The sequence below is a fragment of the Triticum aestivum genome, chromosome 5A, assembly GCF_018294505.1.
Source record: "Triticum aestivum cultivar Chinese Spring chromosome 5A, IWGSC CS RefSeq v2.1, whole genome shotgun sequence".
In the NCBI taxonomy this organism is placed as follows: domain Eukaryota; kingdom Viridiplantae; phylum Streptophyta; class Magnoliopsida; order Poales; family Poaceae; genus Triticum; species Triticum aestivum.
Genome location: NC_057806.1, coordinates 442,853,136 through 442,874,277, shown reverse-complemented (window position 1 = coordinate 442,874,277; position 21,142 = coordinate 442,853,136). Strand labels below are relative to the sequence as shown.

The window sequence follows — 21,142 nt, the reverse complement described above, 5'->3', positions numbered from 1 at the left end:
CATGTCCCTGAAATAGTAACTTCTTGAGTTCCATGAAAGAAGGTGAATCAGAATATAGGATGAGTCTTTGTTGTAGTAATTTAGTGCTTACTATTTCTATTCAAGTTGACCTTCTACTATGCTACGCATGTGCTTACATTTTAGTTCCTAAGCTTTTGTGGTGTTTTTTCAATATTTTTGAGCTGTTTCGACATTCAGTTGTAGGTCCTGATATTTTATTTTCTGTCTCTGTCTGAGTTAGGTGTAACATTAAGTTCTGTCTTTTGAAGATGGGTCCAGTCGTAGATCGATCAGCAGATGCTAATAAATGTTTCTCGGTGGGTTTCGCTAACAGAACTTGTGTACCCTGCCGACGTGCCCCTGGTAGAACGCACCATCTAACTACAATCTATGACTAATGCCACTTGCTCAGTTTAAAATATCGGCAATCAGTTTGTGCATAACAAAGTTCTTTACCTCGTGGCAACAGCTGATATGAGCTGCTTACTTTTGTATGGTATTACATCAGTGTGATACTAAGAGTATTATTGTGACCGTGACCTATCAGGTCGAATATACAAAGAGCTTTATTACCTTCAGCGACCTATCATGTCCAATATTCCCTCTGTTTCTTTACTCTGCATATAATTTTGTCTTAAGTCAAACTTCATCAAGTTTGACCAAGACTGTAGAAAAAATATATAAACATTCAGAATATCAAACCAGTATCATTATATGCACCATATAATTATTTTTTATGTTGTATATCTTTAGTATTGTAGACGTTGATAATTTTCAATATAAATTTGGTCAAACTTTACAAAGTTTGACTTGAGACAAATCTTATAAGCGGAGTAAAAAGAAATAAGGGGAGTACATACTACTTCTGTTCCAAAATGTAGTGTGTGTTAGGTTTTTTAAATTAAACATGTCAAAGGTTGACCAAATTTGTATCAAAAAACAACATCCACAATACAAAATTAGTATTTTTGGATCCACAATGAAATGCACTTTTATATTTTAACTATTTAATATTGTAGATGTCGACATTTTTAATACTCTCGATGTCGATAGTTTCTTCTATAAAGTTGGTTAAACATAAATATGTTTGACTTATGCAAAACTTTATATGCACCACATTTTGAAATGGAGCGAGTACTATTATATTGTCATTCGTGTTGCTAAAAAGTCATCACACATGATAAAAAAATGTTGTGACAAATGGGGTTTTCAGCCGTCAGCCTTTAATGGTCAATAATAATATGAGGTTTTGCAAACGATCTTGAACTTTTGGGGCATTTTTTACTCATTAATTTTGCAAGACTAAGTAAACATTAACTGGTTTAACAAGGATAAAGGATTAAGAAACAAATGACATTTTGTTATCTTGTTGGCTAGCTTTTTCTTTAAGTTTTTGCTGGCTACAATAGATGATGTCCAGTTCATGGCTCAAAAATCAGAACCTCTTGTAGCGCATTGGTTGCAATTTAATTGTTTTTTATTGTAAAAAGAATCAAGTGAGTGTGATGCTCAACAGATATTGTGAATGTGACCTATCAGGCCCAATACCTATTATCATATTGTTGTTTGTATCGACAAAAAGCCATCATAGATGATTAGAAAATGTTATCAAGTATGATTTTTGAGATGTTGTCCGGCTTTAATAGTCGGTGATAATAGTTTTCGCAGGGATAATATGACGTCATTGCAGACGTTCGTGTGATTTTGGGGCCATTCCATATTCATTACTTTTGAGGTTGAGCAAAACTGCTCTATGTCTAAAGACAAACCTTGCCAGGTTTAGTATATTGGCAATCGGTTTGTGCATAAAATGGTTTTTCACGTCGTGGTGACACCTGATATGAGGTGCTTATTTTGTAGGGTAAAAGAAAACCACGTAGGTGTGATGCTTGTGACTGTGACCTATCAGGTCGAATATATGAAGAGCTTTATTACTTCCACCGGTCTACCAAGTCTTATATGTATTACTGTATTATCCCGCATGTTGATAAAAAAGGCATCCAAGATGGTTGAAAAATCTTGTCCCGGGCGGGTTTTTGAGCCATATGCCCATATCTAGCTTAGATGCCAGTATAAATATGAGGTCATTGCAAACGATCGTGTACTTTTTTGGGCCATTTCTCACTCATTAGCTTTTGAGACCGAACAAATATTACGCGTGTTAGCGGCGACAAATGGCATTTTTTCGGTTGAGAGAAAGACATTCTGTTGCCTCCCTGGCTAATTTCCCCCTTTATTCTTTGTTTTCCGGGAACATGCCAATAGGGCATGAAGCTCAATGCTGGAGCTAAAACTTGGTTTGCTTGCAAGAGCAGCAAGACATGTATGGCATCGTGCCCGAGCACCCACGGAGATGTCCCATTCGAAAGCCTCGGGCATCCGATCTAGATCGCGCTCGTAGCAGCTAGTGCATGCATCTCGCTCACGCCTTTCTCCCAGATAGGACAGACGATGGCAAAGCAAAGGGGATGGATGCTCATTGGACAACGATGCACACGATGCGAATTCCAATAATTCAGTTCCGTTGTCTCGTCAGGATAACAATAATATATCACGACCGTTTGCCATGACCTACTAGCTCACCACCTGCATGCATAGTCCATGGACGAATCATCATTTCATCGTCCGGCACACGCACGAGATCTGCTACGTACGTCAAGATCGTAATCATCGCGGGCGTAAAGGCTCCCCACGAGTGTCCGGGATCCACGACGGGTCACTGGTGGTCCGGTGGACGAACTGTTCTTCTGCCCGAGTGTCCGTCCCACAAACCCGGCCACGCACTCGCTGGCGGAACTTGCCCCGTTGGGGTTTCAGCGGGCTGCATATGCTTCCCCGAAACAGGACTCCGCTCCTCTCAGAAAAGAGAAAGAAACGACAGAACAGGGTTCGTCTGGGAGAAGTGAAGGACGGGACGGCACCTCACCTCACCTCAGCCAGTGCAGCCAAAGCCAGCGCACAATGGGACGTGACACCACGAGGCGTTTTTCTTGCCAGCAACTCAGCATCGCATTATTGGTAACCACACGGTGCGGGACAGCAAAATAGCGTGTGGCTCATCGGAAAATGCGGCTTGGCTCTCGGGTGCATAGTCACCTGAACTCGACCTTATGTTGTACCCTTATATAAAAAAAATTCATGGATGAATAACTGTCGTCCTCTCCACCAACCGACGGTCCTCCTCCGCCTGTGTTGATATCGCCCTAGCCAGCCGCCGCCTACCCAAAAACTAGGGTTTCTCTGCCTCCCGCCGGCGCTGTTGCCGGTCCGCCCCGTCTCCTGTGGCCTTAGTGCCATGGGGGCGGAGTGGATCCCGACCCTTGCCGGTGGGAGGGCTTTGTTTTTAGATCTTTTTTCGAGATTTGTTAGGATTTGTGTTCTATTCAGGAAAACAAGACGGCGGCGGCTCTCTAAAGATGGAATAAAGGTCTCGCGGCCTTAGCCCCCGTTCCGGTGATGCATCTAGCATTGTTGGTGAACGTGTGGAGGTGTGTCTCTGGTGGATTTGTCTTTGATAGATTTGCTCGGATCGGTTCGTCGTTCGTCTCTGTTCGTGCGTCTTTAGGTTGGATCCTTCTTATCTACAATCTTCATCGCCGGCGGTTGCTATTCTGGTGCGTTGGTTCTATGGGGTCTTAGCACGACGATTTCCTGACTGTCTACTACAATAAGGTTTGCCCGGCTCCGGCGAGGAAGGGGCGATGACAGCGGCGCGCCTTCGGCTCGCTTCAGTGTTTGTAGTCGTTGCTAGGTGGTCTACGGATCTGGATGTAATTTTTATTATTTCTAGTGTTTGTTGTATTACCATGATTGAACATGAATAGAATGGAAGTTTATCCCGCAAAAAAAAGAATAATTGCCATCGACTTTTGAGCAAAAAGAAAAGGAAAAAAAGAAAATTTGAAGGACAAAAAGTGTGAATATTAACTTCATTATAGTGTTGCCTTTTTTACCCGCAAAAAAATGTTGCTTTTTTCTTGCCCACATTACCGTCAAAGTCATTTCTCGGTGTTTTTTTTTGCAGAAGAACACTTGATCCCTTTTTGCCAAAAAATAATCATGAATGTTTGACTATTTTGCAATTACTCTTTAAAAAAACAGGCGCATCTACACCCAGGTTACAAACGTCTACCTCCGTGACTCATGCTCAATCACACAGGGTTGTGGATATCGGATGAGTTACAAGGCATGACCAGATGAGCTTCACAGAGTTAAGTGGATGTTAAATTTTTTTTTAAATAGGAGGGTAATCCCTGGCCTCTGCATTGTTACGATGTACACAATCATATATTCTATTTATTAAAGTTCCAGGTAACAAGCTCCAGTAACAAAGTAAAAAAAAATAAAAATAGCCACAACCGGCAAAAATAAGAATATATGTCTACACACAAAGGGGTCGCTATCCAAACTGGTTATACATATTCTGTGCCACCGTCTCTCGTTGGTTGCATTCAGATACCAAACCAGGTTAACTAAATCAGGTTTATCATCCTCTGTGAATCCCTTGTATGATTATCTTTTCAATATTTTCTGTTCCGTATGAGCTTCCGTGGATTCTCAAGACCCATTTGAGAATCAAGGTCTTCTACTGGCTGCTAGCTGGTGATTAGGAATCATATCTGGATCAAAGAATAAGATAACTTAAAGAAATATATGGAAGGAACATAAATCTTTTGATATGATAAAACTCCGGAGCACCTATTTTTTAAAAAAGGGAGGCAAACGCTTTGCCTTCATTCTTTAATTAAGAAGTGTTTTGCAGAGAAGTACACATGCCGTATAGAAACAACACATTCAAGAGTTCACTTTCATGGCATCAATTAACTCAAACATTTGGCCTCCGCCAGCCCCACAAAGTAGCTTTCGACCTAATCTTACCTGCGATGATGCACTAGTAGAAAAAGGACCATTTGTCCCGGTTCATAAGGCCCATCTGTCCCGGTTGGGGAACCTGGACTAAATGGTCGTTACTAATGCCCTAGGCTTTTAGTCCCGGTTCTTATACTAACCGGGACAGATGGGCCTCCACGTGGCCGCTCCGGTGAGCTCAGGCACGAGGGCCTTTGGTCCCGGTTGGTAGCACCAACCGGAACCAATAAACTTCTACGCGTCAGCATTTCAGGGGCTGTTTTTTTTTGAAAGGAGGTGGTTTAGGGGTTTCGGGGGTTAATTTAGGTTGGTATAGATAGCTAATAGAGAGACGTGTCCTCTCTTATCTCCGTGCTACTGCTACTGCTATGCCTAAACATGACTTAGATTGAAGTGAGGCAACATTTGGTGCATGTCAAAAGTAATACTAATCCTAACTTGATCAAATTTAGATTGTACTACTTTTGACATGCACCACATGCATGTTGCCTTCACTTCAATCCAATCCATGTTCATTTCACCCGCTGATATATAATAACTCTTCATGCTCGCATCATGCATCATCATATATAATAACAAGTCTACTAATCATCATCATACAACTTCTACTCGTTATTAATAACAAGTCATACGATCATCATCCTCATAGTCATCGAACCAACCCTACTTAATTGTTCTTAGCACATGATCATCAGTATTAGGTAGGACCTAAATACCCTCTTTAAGATAAAATAGCATAAAACAATATAGACCCCGACTCTCCATTATGGAGAATGGAGATCATCATGTCTCCAATTCTTGCGCTTCGCTTCCTTTTGCTTCCAAGAACCTCCTTACGACTGTCCATACATTTTTTCCATCCTTTGATTTGCATGTCTCCATTTCTTTTAGAAATCTGGTATGGACAGTTGAGATTCATAGGATGACCTGGCTGTATGTTCAAAACATTAAGGCTACCTTTTTGATACATCAAATGAGGCACACAATTCTCTGGGATTATCTGTTGAAAAACATAGTAATAACTTCATAGTTAGCAATGATGTACTAGTTTTAGAAGTATGCAAAAGATGCACGGATGTCGTAATAGTAAAAAATCTTACCAGGGTATCTCCATGGTAGTTACCATAGTTCAACACATGCACTAGTGGCACATATTGACCATAATGTTGAGGAGTTTGATTGTAGATATTGTAATTCTCAATGTCAGTACAAAATCCGACCAGATGATTTTTCTCCTTGTAAGTTAATTCGGAGCCATCCGTGTAGTGAGTTTTGTCTACCATCTCCCGCACATTCTTTGAATAATGAAAATAAGCTGTCAATGGAAATAAGCTGTCAACTATTTTGAAATAAACAATATAAATTAGCTAATAACTATGTTTGAGAAACTCACATAGCGGTAGAATTGGAGGCATATCAACAAGGACCCAAATGTCCATATTGTGTTGCTCGATTTCAAGATCACCAAGATCCATGGTGACAAGCATACCCTCATCAAAACCATACATCTTGCAAAGTGCTTCCCATTTTTTGCAACCAAAATGGGTTACGCTCTCAGAATTGTACAACTTTACTTCAAAATCCACATCATGATGAGTCCTTAGGTGATTTTTCTTTGTTTCGAAACTTTCATGGTCTTCAAAACCCATCCTCTTCAAGACATAGCGCCTTGCATGGCATGGGATAAGCTACTCGAATTGTAAAAGATGAAAATTACACGTTGAAATAGTTGTAGTCATGCTTAATTACGAAGAAACACTTGTTGTCGTTGCGTACCGTTTCAACATCGAAGGTCTCCTCGAGCTTAATGCTGAAGCGCCGATCATCGTCCAGGTGAGGCCTGTCGCACAGACCTCGATCGTCGTGACACCAGCTGCACTCCCCCGGGAGACTTTCGTCGATGACGACATTTCCTACGTTCATAATTCAAAGATTAAACTTGTACAATTAAATATGTGTACTACAAAAACTAAATTAGATCATTATTATTCATCACGGGTTGACTATCGATCTGTCGAATCTTTTCTTGAAAACTCTCATCTCACGTGGTGTATATATTCAACTCTCGGTGATGGTCGCTCTTCACTTTGTCCCCGAGTGCATTACACCAAAATGTCTAGCACACAGGAACGAAGGAGAAGCGACCCCCACGACAACAGTCGAGATTCTTCGTCCTCTCATATATATATATATATATATATATATATATATATATATATATATATATATATATATATATATATATATATATATATGGTGGAACTCTCCCTCACTGATTCCTCTCTGACATTTGCGACCGTCGGTGATGGTCGTTACTCCTTCTTCCCCTAGTGCATAACAAAGGTCTAGCACCCGGAGAAGAAGGAGAAACGACCCCCATGACAACAGTCGGGATTCTTTGTCCTCTCATATATATATATGGTGGAACTCTCCCTCACTGATTCCTCTCTGACATTTGCGACCGTCGGTGATGGTCGTTACTCCTTCTTCCCCTAGTGCATAACAAAGGTCTAGCACCCGAAGAAGAAGGAGAAACAACCCCCACGACAACAGTCGGGTTTCTTCGTCCTCTTATATATGGTGGAGACTCGACGGACTTAAAGTGAACCTGAAATATCATTTAATTATCTTTCTAAAAAGGATTTGGGTGGTCTCACCTCGAGGTCGGAGGGGGTCGGTGACGGGGATGACGGAGGGGATGATGGAGGGGGGCTCCTAGATTTCTGCGAAAACAAAAACCCTATAAGCTATCAACTAATCATATGCATATGCCTTGCATACTGCTCTCCAATTTTAGCATTCAAAGTAGGAGTAGTTTTTCAATTTGAGCATTCAATAAGCAAAATCAAATCGCAAAATAAAGTAGTATTCAAATTAGGATGCATTAAATTATAAGCAAAACTACATCATCTCTTGCGTCCGTACATCGTCTAATATTATCAATACACCTCGAATACTATCATACATATAACATCGCTAGTATAGCTACAACCGTAGCACCCGACGGGTATCGGCACGGGCTGTGGACACCAACAGAGAAGGAACCATCACAGGATCACTCCAGTGAGATCCTCGAAGAACCTGCCCTCCAACGCAACCATGTAGCGATGGACGTGCTCATCCTCCTCGCTGACACGGTGACGTACCACCTCTGTGGTGTCCGGAAGCCTCGGCACCATCACTGGCCCACACGACCGCCACCAAACAAGGATCGGGTCAATGACGGGCTGGCTCCTCACCAACCTACGCCCCCGGAAGGTAGCACATCCCAAAACCATCCCAGCGGAGCCCAGTCCCGGGCATGGCCCCTATGATCAAGCTGGTCTCCTCCGCCGAGTCGACGACAAGGATGCGGGATAGGCATCGTCGACGTCGATGCGGGAATAATTGCTTTAACTAAAAACAATAAAGTAGTTCTATTAATTTTCTTGCTAAAAATAAGCTACTTCTATAGTAAAATAAACTAGTTTTATTAAATCAAGTAGTTCAACTACTAAGCACTTACTATAAATAGAAAAGTAGTACTTACTAAAAATAAAGTACTTCTATATATAGTAAAATAAAGTAGTTTTATTAAATCAACTAGTTCAACTACTAATAAATTAAGCACTTACTATAAATAAAGTAGTTTTATTAAATCAACTAGTTCAACTACTAATAAATTAAGCACTTACTATAAATAAAGTAGTTTTATTAAATCAACTAGTTCAACTACTAATAAATTAAGCACTTATTATAAATAAAGTAGTTTTATTAAATCAACTAGTCCAACTACTAATAAATTAAGCACTTATTATAAATAAAGTAGTTTTATTAAATCAACTAGTTCAACTACTAATTAAGCATTTACTATAAATAAACTAGTTTAATTAGTTCAACTACTAATTAACCACCTCCGTGGTGTCCGAAAAAAGAAAAAATGAGAAGAAGAAATGATTAATAGAGGACAAGATCGAAGAAAAAAAGAACAAAAAAAGAGGAGAAGAAGAAGAAAAAAAATAGAATTCTATTTTTTCTTCTTCTCCTCTTTATTTTTCTTCTTCCTCTCCTCTTCTTCTCCTTCTTCTTCTCCTTCTTCCTCTCCTGCTTCTTTTTCTTTTTCTTCTTACTTCTTTGCTTCTTCATCTTTTCTTCCTTTTCCTTATTTTACTTTTTCCTCTACACTAACCTAAAATGCACTAAACTAAAATCGATATCTACTAACAATCTAAATAAAAAATTAATACATATATGAGAAAAAGGGGGCTCACACCGGGGGCGGCCGGCGAGGGCGACGGCGGGGCGGCGGGCGACGGCGGGGGCGGCGGGGGGCGACGATGACGGCGACGGGGGGCGGCTCGGGGCGGCTAAGGGCGACGGCGACGGGGGGCGGCGGAGGGCGGGGGGCAACTGATTGTGAAATTTTCACAAGCCCTGCTTATATACCCAGAGCATTGGTTCCGGTTCGTGGCAACAACTGGTATGAATGCCCCCCGTTGGTATCGGTTGGTGCCACGAACCGGGACCAAAGGTCAGTTTTCGGCAGCCCAAAAGGCGGGAAGCGGCGGCCTTTGGTCCCGGTTGGTGGCACCAACCGGCACCAAAGGGGGACATTCATACCGGTTGGTGCCACGAACCGGTTCCAATGCCCCCCTTTTAGTCTCGGTTGGTACAACCAACCGGGAACAAAGGCCTCGTTCTGCCCATGCCCAAATGTTTAGTCCCACCTCGCTAGCCGAGAGGGGCGCACAGTGGTTTATAAGCCCCACTGTCGCACCGCTCTCGAGCTTCTCTTTATTGCAGGCTTTCTGGGCCTAATTGTCACTGGTATGCCTGATAGGCCTACTGGGCCTTCTGCGGGCCTGAATCCTGGCCCATGGATGGGTTTCTAGTCGTATTCAGGTCGTTGAGGCCCAGTAGGTGGCATATTTTTTATTTTTTTCCTGTTTTCTTTTTTGCTTTATTTATTTTGTTTTGTTTCTACTTACAACAAAAAACTTATTTATTGTATTTTGTTTCTAATTACTTACTTATTATGTAATTTTGCTATTAAAGTTTTTAACAAAAAAAGTTCTTTATGAAAATTCTTTTTTGCTTTTAATGATTTTGAACAGAAAATACTTTGATAATTTTAGTTGCATCAATTTTATATGTAATTTTAGTTTCAATAATACTAGAGGTTGCTTATAATATTTTGAACAGAAAATACTTTGATAATTTTAGTTTCATAGATTTTATTTATGTTATTAAAGTTTATTTTATTTTGTTTCTACTTATATATTTTATTAAAGTTTATATTATTTTGTTTCTAATTACTAATTTAATTTATTATAATTTTAATTTCAATAATACTAGAGGTTTATAAAATGCAACATTTAAAGCATTTCAACAAAACATTCAAAGCATTTCAACAAAACGGACAATCTGTTTCGAGATATCAGGGTTTCATACGGAAACTCGTCTGTTACAACATGCATTTCAAATGAACTAGGAAAAGGTTGAAAGTTGGATGATATCATCATAATAGTTGTGGAGAGAAAGTCTTCATTTTTTCTTCGCTTGTGTGCTTTGCTTATTGCGCCGTAACCATGGATAATCTTCATCGTTTATCAGGATGCTTGGGTCAGCCTTGACTTTGAAGGGAGGAATTTCATGAAACTTTTCATAATCTTCGGACATGTCTGTCTTGCCCTTCACTCCCACGATGTCCCTTTTTCCTGAAAGAACTATGTGGCGCTTTGGCTCATCGTATGATGTATTCGCTTCCTTATCTTTTCTTTTTCTCAGTTTGATAGACATGTCCTTCACATAGATAACCTGTGCCACATCATTGGCTAGGACGAACGGTTCGTCAGTGTACCCAAGATTGTTCAGATCCACTGTTGTCATTTCGTACTGTGGGTCTATCTGTACCGCGCCTCCCTGACAGATTGACCCATTTGCACTTAAACAAAGGGACCTTAAAATCGTGTCCGTAGTCAAGTTCCCATATGTCCACTATGTAATCATAATATGTGTCATTTCCCCTCTCGGTTGCTGCATCAAAGCGGACACCGCTGTTTTGGTTGGTGCTCTTTTGATCTTGGGCGATCGTGTAAAATGTATTTCCATTTATCTCGTATCCTTTGTAAGTCAATACAGTCGAAGATGGTCCCCTGGACAACGAGTATAACTCATCACAAACAGTGTTGTCACCTCTGAGACGTGTTTGTAACCAACTGCTGAAAGTCATGATGTGTTCACATGTAATCCATTCGTCACACTGCTCCGGGTGTTTGGAGCGCAGACTGTTCTTGTGTTCATCGAAATACGGGGTCACCAAGGTAGAGTTCTGTAGAATTGTGTAGTGTGCTTGAGACCAAGAATGCCCGTCCCTGCATATTATTGAGTCCGCTTCTAGCGTGCCTTTTCTAGCGAGTCTCCCATCATACCGCGATTTAGGGAGACCTATCTTCTTAAGACCAGGAATGAAGTCAACACAAAACCCAATGACATCCTCTGTTTGATGTCCCATGGAGATGCTTCCTTCTGGCCTAGCACGGTTACGGACATATTTCTTTAGGACTCCCATGAACCTCTCAAAGGGGAACATATTGTGTAGAAATACGGGGCCTAGAATGACAATCTCGTCGACTAGATGAACTAGGACGTGCATCATGATATTGAAGAAGGATGGTGGGAACACCAGCTCGAAACTGACAAGACATTGTGCCACACCACTCCTTAGCCTTGGTATGATTTCTGGATCGATCACCTTCTGAGAGATTGCATTGAGGAATGCACATAGCTTCACAATGGCTAATCAGACGTTTTCCGGTAGAAGCTCCCTCAATGCAACCGGAAGCATTTGCGTCATAATCACGTGGTAGTCATGAGACTTTAGGTTCTGAAATTTTTTCTCTGGAATATTTATTATTCCCTTTATATTCGACGAGAAGCCAGTCGGGACCTTCATACTGAGCAGGCATTCAAAAAAGATTTCCTTCTCTTCTTTGGTAAGAGCGTAGCTGGCAGGACCTTCATACTGCTTTGAAGGCATTGCCGTCTTTTTCATGCAAACGTTGCAGGTCCTCCCGTGCCTCAGGTGTATCTTTTGTCTTCCCATACACGCCCAAGAATCCTAACAGGTTAACGCAAAGGTTCTTCGTCACGTGCATCACATTGATTGAAGAGCGTACCTCTAGCTCTTTCCAGTAGGTAGGTCCCAAAATATAGATTTCTTCTTCCACATGGGTGCGCGTCCCTTAGCGTCATTCGGAACAACTAGTCCACCGGGACCCTTTCCAAATATTACGTGTAAATCAGAGACCATATCAAGTACGTGATCACCGGTACGCATGGCGGGCTTCTTCCGGTGATCTGCCTCGCCTTTAAAATGCTTGCCTTTCTTTCGACATCGGTGGTTGGTCGGGAGAAATCGACGATGGCCCAGGTACACATTCTTCCTGCATCTGTCCAGGTATATACTTTCGGTGTCAGCTAAACAGTGCGTGCATGCGTGGTATCCCTTGTTTGTCTGTCCTGAAAGGTTACTGAGAGCGGGCCAATCATTGATGGTTACAAACAACAACACATGGAGGTTAAATTCCACCTGTTTGTGCTCATCCCACGCATGTACACCGTTTCCATTCCATAACTGTAAAAGTTCTTCAACTAATGGCCTTAGGTACACATCAATGTCGTTGCCAGGTTGCTTAGGGCCTTGGATGAGAATTGACATCATAATGAACTTCCGCTTCATGCACATCCAAGGAGGAAGGTTATACATACATAAAGTCACGGGCCAGGTGCTGTGATTGCTGCTCTGCTCCCCGAAAGGATTAATGCCATCCGCGCTTAAATCAACCCATACGTTCCTTGGGTCACCTGCAAACTGAGCCCAGTACTTTGTCTCGATTTTTCTCCACTGCGACCCGTCAGTGGGTGCTCTCAACTTCCTGTCTTTCTTACGGTCCTCACTGTGCCATCGCATCAACTTGGCATGCTCTTTATTTCTGAACAGTCGTTTCAACCGTGGTATTATAGGAGCATACCACATCACCTTCGCAGGAACCCTCATCCTATGAGGATCGCCCTCAACATCACCAGGGTCATCTCGTCTGATCTTATACCGCAATGCTCCGCATAACGGGCATGCGTTCAAATCCTTGTATGCACCGCGGTAGAGGATGCAGTCATTAGGGCATGCATGTATCTTCTCCACCTCCAATCCTAGAGGGCATACGACCTTCTTTGTTGCGTACGTACTATGGGGCAATTCGTTATCCTTTGGAAGCTTCTTCTTCAATATTTTCAGTAGCTTCTCAAATCCTTTGTCAGGCACAACATTCTCTGCCTTCCACTGCAGCAATTCCAGTATGGTACCGAGCTTTGTGTTGCCATCTTCGCAATTGGGGTAAAATCATTTTTTGTGATCCTCTAACATGCGATCGAACTTCAGCTTCTCCTTTTCACTTTCGCACTTTTCCCTTGCATCAACAATGACCCGGCGGAGATCATCATCGGGCACATCGTCTGGTTCCTCTTGATCTTCAGCTTCCCCCGTTGCAGCATCACTATATTAAGGGGGCACATAGTTGTCATCGTCCTCTTCTTCTTCGCTGTCTTCCATCATAACCCCTATTTCTCCGTGCTTCGTCCAAACATTATAGTGTGACATGAAACCCTTATAAAGCAGGTGGATGTGAAGGATTTTCTTGTCAGAGTAAGACCTCGTATTCCCACAATCAGGGCATGGACAATACATAAAACCATTCTGCTTGTTTGCCTCAGCCACTTCGAGAAATTTACGCACGCCCTTAATGTACTCGGAGGTGTGTCTGTCACCGTACATCCATTGCCGGTTCATCTGCGTGCATTATATATAATTATGTGTGTCAAAAGTAAGAAAATTAGACAAGTATCTATCTAAAGTAAGATTTTTTCTTTCAGAAAGAAGATAAGAACAAGAGGCTCACCACGATGGTGCCGGCGACGAGATCGGCACGGGCGATCGACGGTGGTGAAGACGAGGACGGGGCGTGACGGACCGCTAAACCTAGACTAATCTCGGAAAAAATGGAGCTCGGAGGTCGAGCTTCAAGAGGAGAAAGCTTAACTAGTGTGGCTTGGGCATTTCATCGAACACCTCACATGCATAAGAGGTGAGCTAGAGCACCCAAATGCCCTTCCTCGTCGGCCAGCAAAAACAGAGCACTGTGGAGTGCTCTGCTCGCCGGCGATGGGGTATATATAGGCAACTCATTTGTCCCGGTTCGTGGCTGGAACTGGGACTAAAGCCCAGCCTTCTGTCCCGGTTCGAGCCAAGAACCGGGACCAATGTTTGTGGGCCAGGAGTGAGCTCATTGGTCCCGGTTCGTGCCTAGAACCGGGACAAATGGGTCCATACGAATCGGGACCAATGCCCACGAGGCTCCGGCCGGCCCCCTGGGCTCACGAACCGGGACGAACGCATCCATTGGTCCCGGTTCGTGGAAGAACCGGGACTAATGGGCTGGCTAGGCCCGAATGAAAGCCCCTTTTTCTACTAGTGATGGTTGGCATGGTGGATACATTCCGCAAGGTCCTCACATTTCGCTCGTTCATATTTCTCACGAAGTAAGCATAAGGAGGGACGCCATCCCTTTTTGAGCGCTTCCGTTGTTTCTGAACCCCTAACTAAATATTTTGGTGTCATAATAATCTGGAAAACCTAGCTAAATTCATGATGATGGTTGGCATGGTGGATACATTCCGGAAGACCCCCGCATTAATCTTTGAGAAAACTTAGCTAGTGTTTCCTCATGGATTAACAAGAAGGTTAGCAATTTTGCCGATCTTTGTAGCTAGCAGCTAGTTTCCCACTTTCACAGATAGAGATCGCAATGTAGTCATGATAGGGGCTACTATTTTCAAGACTATATTTGAAAAACACAACAAATCATCTGTTCTAGGTGTTAAATCTAGCGACCATACTAATGTAATTCCATTTCCACACCCGTTGTTGAACACTTGGGGCGGAAACTCCCGCAAGGCGACCTACAAAGGCCTTTTTTTCTCTGCGGGAAGTGCTATAAAGGCGCTAGCCGTAGGGGACACCAAAAATGGCCTTGATGTCACATAAGATGTTTGGGTGAATGCATGGCTGGAATCTTGTGTCGAGGAGATTGATGATGTATATATGACTGCATGGCTGAATTTCTTTCTCGCAGAGACTGACAATCTATGATCACATGGCTGAAATCTTGTGTCGAGGAGGATGATGATGTAGCCATCCGCTGAACTCTATTCCCTACCCTAAGAGGTTCCGTGTGAATGTGTATCCATGCTATCATAGCGTGTAGCGACCCCCGGCTCTGAAACAACTATATATAGAGGCTGATTGGTTTGATACCAATATTTGACAAGGCTGCATTATTGAAAAATAAAATAAAAAATCAAACGTTGTCGAAAGTTGACAATATTTTAGAGGTTGACAAAAATCACTTGGTAGCCTATTTTTCATACTTGTCAACATTTGGCATGTCAATTGTTGACAACAACCAATCAGCATCCTAATTCATGCACTTTCCGTTTTTTCTCTCCTGGTTATGGTCTTGCTTTATTAGCGTTCTTGCCGCCCCTGATCGCTATATGGAGCGAAATTCTTTTGGCCTGTACTGGTGGTGGTGGTGGATGCTGTGATGTGCAGCCACTCAATTTTTTGATGAAATTGGGGGCCCGGTGTGGGACTCCTTACATATATATGTACATAATCCAAAAAAAAAGACATCCGGGTGGCAATGTACGTCGACGCGAGGCGCGCAGAGAGCGGCGCCACGTGCACACGCTCCCGCTGAGTGCCTTGATGGCGCGATCGTTGATCGACCGGCGCGAGCTGGCCTAGAGGCCATGTCGGCGTCGTGCGTGTCGCGAACACCTGATGTGATGGCGATGTCACTCGCCCCCGCCACTCCCCACTGCCGTCGCTCCCCTCTGAGGAGCTACAAAAGCTAGCGCCCGCATCGCTTATGCTATGTGTAGAGAGAGCAGTTCCTTCGGCTGAACGTAGGCACACCCCTAGCTTGACTTTAATTCCAGGAGAGGAGAGGAGAGGAGCAGGAGATGGCTGGCAGCATGGCTCCGCTGGGTGTGAAGAAGGAGAGGGCGGCGGAGTACAAGGGCCACATGACGTTCGCCGTCGCCATGGCGTGCATCGTCGCCGCCATCGGGGGTTCCATCTTCGGCTACGACATCGGGATCTCCGGTACGTAACCACCCACCTAGCAGGTGCATGAACAATCATGTCGTTCTATCCTTTTTTTTTATAATCTCGGCTGAGTCACTTGGGGTTGGGTTGTACGAGTGTGGCTGCTTCTCTGCCGTGCCGTAGGCAAAGATGCTTTTTTTTTTCTTTAGCATATCGTGGGCAAAGATGCTAACCTTGCTTAGAGGCCGAAAGCTGCAAACATATGGAGACCTCCTATGGAAGGAAGGAGAGTATTTTGAGGGAGCAAAGGACACTCACAACGCATGCTTTTAGACGACTTGCAGGGGTATCACAACACGCTGCAGTGCCAGTGCGATACCTGAAACTTTGATTTCTGTCCCAAACTCTTCATAATTGCATGGATTTTTTTTCATGAACATCAAGCTATATATTTAAGCGCGAGTGCTAGATCCAGCAATTGACATCACAAGTTGTTATGTCCATGTAAGTCACCATAGACGCGCTCTAGACACAAGGCACGACAACACATGGTGTAAAGAGATCATGTGTATGAGGTTTTTTCCATGCATAAACTAACGTGAAAACCCCAGCTCTCACTCCTATGAGATGGATCCGACAAATGGTTTGAGCTATAAAACAAATTTCCTTTCCTTCTTAATGTGTTGATGTCATTCCGTGTCTCACTCTTATTGCGCATATTGTAACAGGAGTGAACACCATGGACCCGTTCCTCGAGAGGTTCTTCCCGGCGGTGTTCCGGCGAAAGAACTTGGTGACCCTGAATAACTACTGCAAGTACGACAACCAGGCCCTCTCCGCCTTCACCTCCATCCTCTACCTCTCCGGCCAAGTCTCTACGCTTGCAGCCGCACCGGTGACAAGGAACTATGGCCGTCGCGCCAGTATTATCTGCGGCGGCATCAGCTTCCTCATCGGCGCAGCCCTAAACGCCGCGGCTGCGGACCTCACGACGTTGATCCTCGGCCGCGTCATGCTTGGCGTCGGCATCGGTTTCGGTAATCAGGTGTGGTAAGCTCACACATACGGAGAGTGGGTGATTGCATGTGCTTATAGAACTGCCACTTCAACAAAGTTGTTGATGCCATCATAGGCTGTGCCGCTGTACTTGTCGGAGATGGCGCCGGCGCACCTCCGCGGCGGGCTGAACATGATGTTTCAGCTTGCGACGACGCTTGGCATCTTCTCGGCGAACATGATCAACTACGGCACGCAGAAAATCAAGCCGTGGGGGTGGCGACTCTCGCTCGGCCTCGTGGCAGCACCGGCGCTGTTGATGACGGTGGGCGGGTTCCTCCTCCCGGAGACGCCGAATAGCCTCATCGAGCGCGGGCACGATGAGGAGGGCCGGCGCGTGCTGGAGCTGATCCGTGGCACCACGGACGTCGACGCTGAGTTCACGGACATGGCGGAGGCGAGTGAACTGGCCAACACCATCAAGCATCCGTTCCGGAACATCCTCGAGCGGCGCAACCGGCCGCAGCTGGTGATGGCCGTGTGCATGCCGGCGTTTCAGATCCTGACGGGCATCAACTCTATCCTGTTCTACGCGCCGGTGTTGTTCCAGAGCATGGGCTTCGGCGCCAGCTGGTCCCTCTACTCGTCTATGCTCACCGGCGCCGTACTCTTGTTCTCCACGCTCATTTCAATCGCCACCGTCGACCGCCTCGGTAGGAGGAAGCTCCTCATCAGCGGCGGCATCCTAATGATCATCTGCCAGGTGATCGTGGCGGCGATACTGGGGGTGGAGTTCGGCTCAGACAAGCATCTATCGCGGGGCTGCTCGACCGCGGTGGTCTTCGTGATCTGCCTCTTCATGCTCGCGTTCGGGTGGTCGTGGGGTCCGCTAGGGTGGACGGTACCGAGCGAGATCTTTCCGCTGGAGACGCGCTCGGCGGGGCAGAGCATCACGGTGGCCGTCAACCTCTTCTTCACCTTCGTCATCGCGCAGGCGTTCCTGTCGCTGCTATGCGTCTTCAAGTACGCCATCTTCATCTTCTTCGCCGGCTGGATCGCCGTCATGACCGCCTTCGTCTATGTCTTCCTGCCGGAGACCAAGGGCGTGCCGATTGAGGAGATGGTGCTGCTCTGGAGCAAGCATAGATTCTGGAAGAACATCATGCCGGCAATGCCGACGATGCCGCTCGAGGACGGCTGGGGACCCGGTGACGGCCGTGGGGATAGTGCTCTTGCAGGAGCTGATTGCAACGTTCACAAGTGAAGATCATTATCAAAGAACCACGACTGTTTTGATAGGAGCACATGCACGCGTCGTACGTACGCTTATATAGCATGCGCAGGGCGTGATCACCATTTGTCCTAGCGTGCCTAAGGAGACGCACATGCACATATATATAGTGGTACTGGTGTGGTGTTAGTCATCTCCAGTATTTTGTACGGGATGCCAGTTTGTGTATTTGACCTGTGCCCTCTCGGTCTCTTTCGATCGATGGAGGTAAGCACTCCGATCTGTGCATTCTATTAAAACGGATCACTAAGCATGTAATTTAGAGATGACAAAAATGTATGTCTACGATGAGTTATATCTTAATCTTATTTTAATAACTAGCTATTCTTAAAAACATGATGAGATATATTGTCCTAGGAGACCATTTCTTAAATAAGAGAAGACAAGTTTTTTTTTATGATTTCTCTCTCTTTCATCTTAACATTTATTATACGTGGCACTCCTAAAATAGTAACATTATACATTGCCCTAAGGGCATCTAAAACATAGACCTCTAAAAGGACACGGTATTTTATCCGCAGCCAGACCCTTTTTCTCGCTCGTAGAGTTATTTAAACTACTCTTATTTGTGTTGTGATTCAAGGGTTCTGTTTGGGCACGGTTGATATTTTCAGGCTTAACTACGCTGTCATCATCCTCATTCCTAAAGTTAAGGGCGTGGACCTGATCTCTCAATTCAGACCTATTGCCCTTATTAATAACTTTGGGAAGTTCCCCGTCATAGGCTATGCCTCTCGTCTCTCACCTGTTGCACATCGTACTCTTTTCCCTTATCAGTTTGCCTTTGTTAAAGGGCGATTCATCCTGGACGGAGTTCTTTGTCTTCACGAAATTATCCATGACATTCGTAAGAAAGGTAGAAAAGCGGTAATCCTTAAGCTAGACTTTGAGAAAGCTTATGACTCGGTCAGTTGAAAGTTTTTACAGCAAGTCCTACTGGCAAAAGGCTCTGAAGGAGCCTTTGTCTATAGGGTCATGCAATTGGTGTCGGTTGGTCACACATCGGTGTCGGTGAATGGTAGGGTGAGCAATTTCTTCCATAACTCCATGGGCCTCAGACACGGCGATCCGGCTTCCCCTATCTTGTTTAATTTCGTTGCAGATGCTCTCTCCAACATCCTATCTAGGGCGGCTGCGGCCGAGCACATCTCCCCTGTCAGTTCTCACCTCATTCCAGAGGGGATCACTCACCTCCAATATGCTGATGACACGATTATTATGGTCAAATTAAACGACGCTTGCATTACCCACCTTAAGTTCTTACTGCTTTGTTTTGAGACTTGTCGGGGCTCAAGATTAATTCCGTAAAGAGTGAAGTGATTGTTACTGGGGTTTCCGATGCTGAGGCCCTGCATGTCTCTCAACTACTGAACTGTTCTTTAGGCTCCTTTCCTCTAAAATACCTCGGGCTACCTATCTCCTCTGATAATGTTTTGGCAAAAGATTTTGCCCCTGCGATAGCCCAAGTAGGCAATCGTGTCATGCCTTGGAGGGGCAGATACAATACTCAGGCTGGTAAGATTGCCCTAATCAATGTTGGGGAACGTTGCATGGGAAACAAAAAAATTTCTACGCTCACTAAGATCAATCTAGGAGATGAACATCTACGAGAGGAGAGATTGGATCTACATACCCTTGTAGATCGCTGAGCAGAAGCGTTAAGAAACGTGGTTGATGTAGTCAAACGTCTTCACGATCCAATCATGATCCATCCCGCGAACGTCTTCGCGATCCAATCTCGATCCGTCCCGCGAACTCCCGATCCAAGTGCCGAACAGACGGCACCTCCGCGTTCAACACATGTACGACTTGATGACGCTTTCACCTCCTCGATCTAGCGAGCGATGGTGAAGTAGTAGCTCGAGTCCTCCAGCAGCACGATGATACATCTACAACGTATCTATAATTTTTTGATTGTTTCATGCTATTATATTATCCATCTTGGATGTTTTATATGCATTTATATGCTATTTTATATGATTTTTGGGACTAACCTATTAACCTAGAGCCCAGTGCCAGTTTTTATTTTTTTCCTTGTTTTTGAGTATCGCAGAAAAGGAAAACCAAACGGAGTCCAATTGACTTGAAATTTCATGGAGATTATTTCTGGACCAGAAGAAGCCCACGGAGTATCGGAGATGGGCCAGAAGAGTCCCGAGGCACCCACGAGGGTGGGGGGCGCGCCCTACCCCCTGGGTGCGCCCCCTACCTCGTGGCCACCTCAGGGACCCTCTGACTTGTTCCTGACGCCAACATCTCTTATATATACCCAAACTTCCAGAACATAACCTAGATCGGGACTTCCGCCGCTGCAAGCCTATGTAGCCACTGAAAACCAATCTAGACCCGTTTGGGCAACCTGCCGGAGGGGGGGGGGAATCCCTCTCCGGTGGCCATCTTCATCATCCCGGCGCTCTCCATGACGAGGAGGGAGTAGTTCACCCTCGGGTCTGAGGTTATGTACTAGTAGCTATGTGTTTGATCTCTCTCTCTCTCTCTCTCTCTCTCTCTCTCTCTCGTGTTCTTGATTTGGCATGATCTTGATGTATCACGAGCTTTGCTATTATAGTTGGATCTTATGATGTTTCTCCCCCTCTATCTCCTTGTGATGAATTGAGTTTTCCCTTTGAAGTTATCTTATTGGATTGAGTCTTTAAGGATTTGAGAACACTTGATGTATGTCTTGCATGTGCTTATCTGTGGTGACATTGGGATATTCACGTGAGCCACTTGATGTATGTTTTGGTGATCAACTTGTGAGTTCCGTGACCTCGTGAACTTATGCATAGGGGTTGGCACACGTTTTCGTCTTGACTCTCCGGTAGAAACTTTGGGGCACT

The 21,142-nt window shown here is 44.5% G+C and overlaps 1 protein-coding gene across 1 annotated transcript; it reads left to right on the top strand.

Moving 5' to 3' along the window:
* Positions 1 to 15,813: 15,813 nt before the first annotated feature.
* LOC123103888 (sugar transport protein 7) lies at positions 15,814 to 18,605 on the top strand. Its single transcript, XM_044525585.1, has 3 exons — positions 15,814 to 16,072; positions 16,744 to 17,060; positions 17,148 to 18,605. The coding sequence occupies exons 1-3, from the start codon at positions 15,931 to 15,933 to the stop codon at positions 18,273 to 18,275; spliced, it is 1,587 nt and encodes a 528-aa protein (XP_044381520.1). The 5' UTR covers positions 15,814 to 15,930; the 3' UTR covers positions 18,276 to 18,605.
* Positions 18,606 to 21,142: the final 2,537 nt, after the last annotated feature.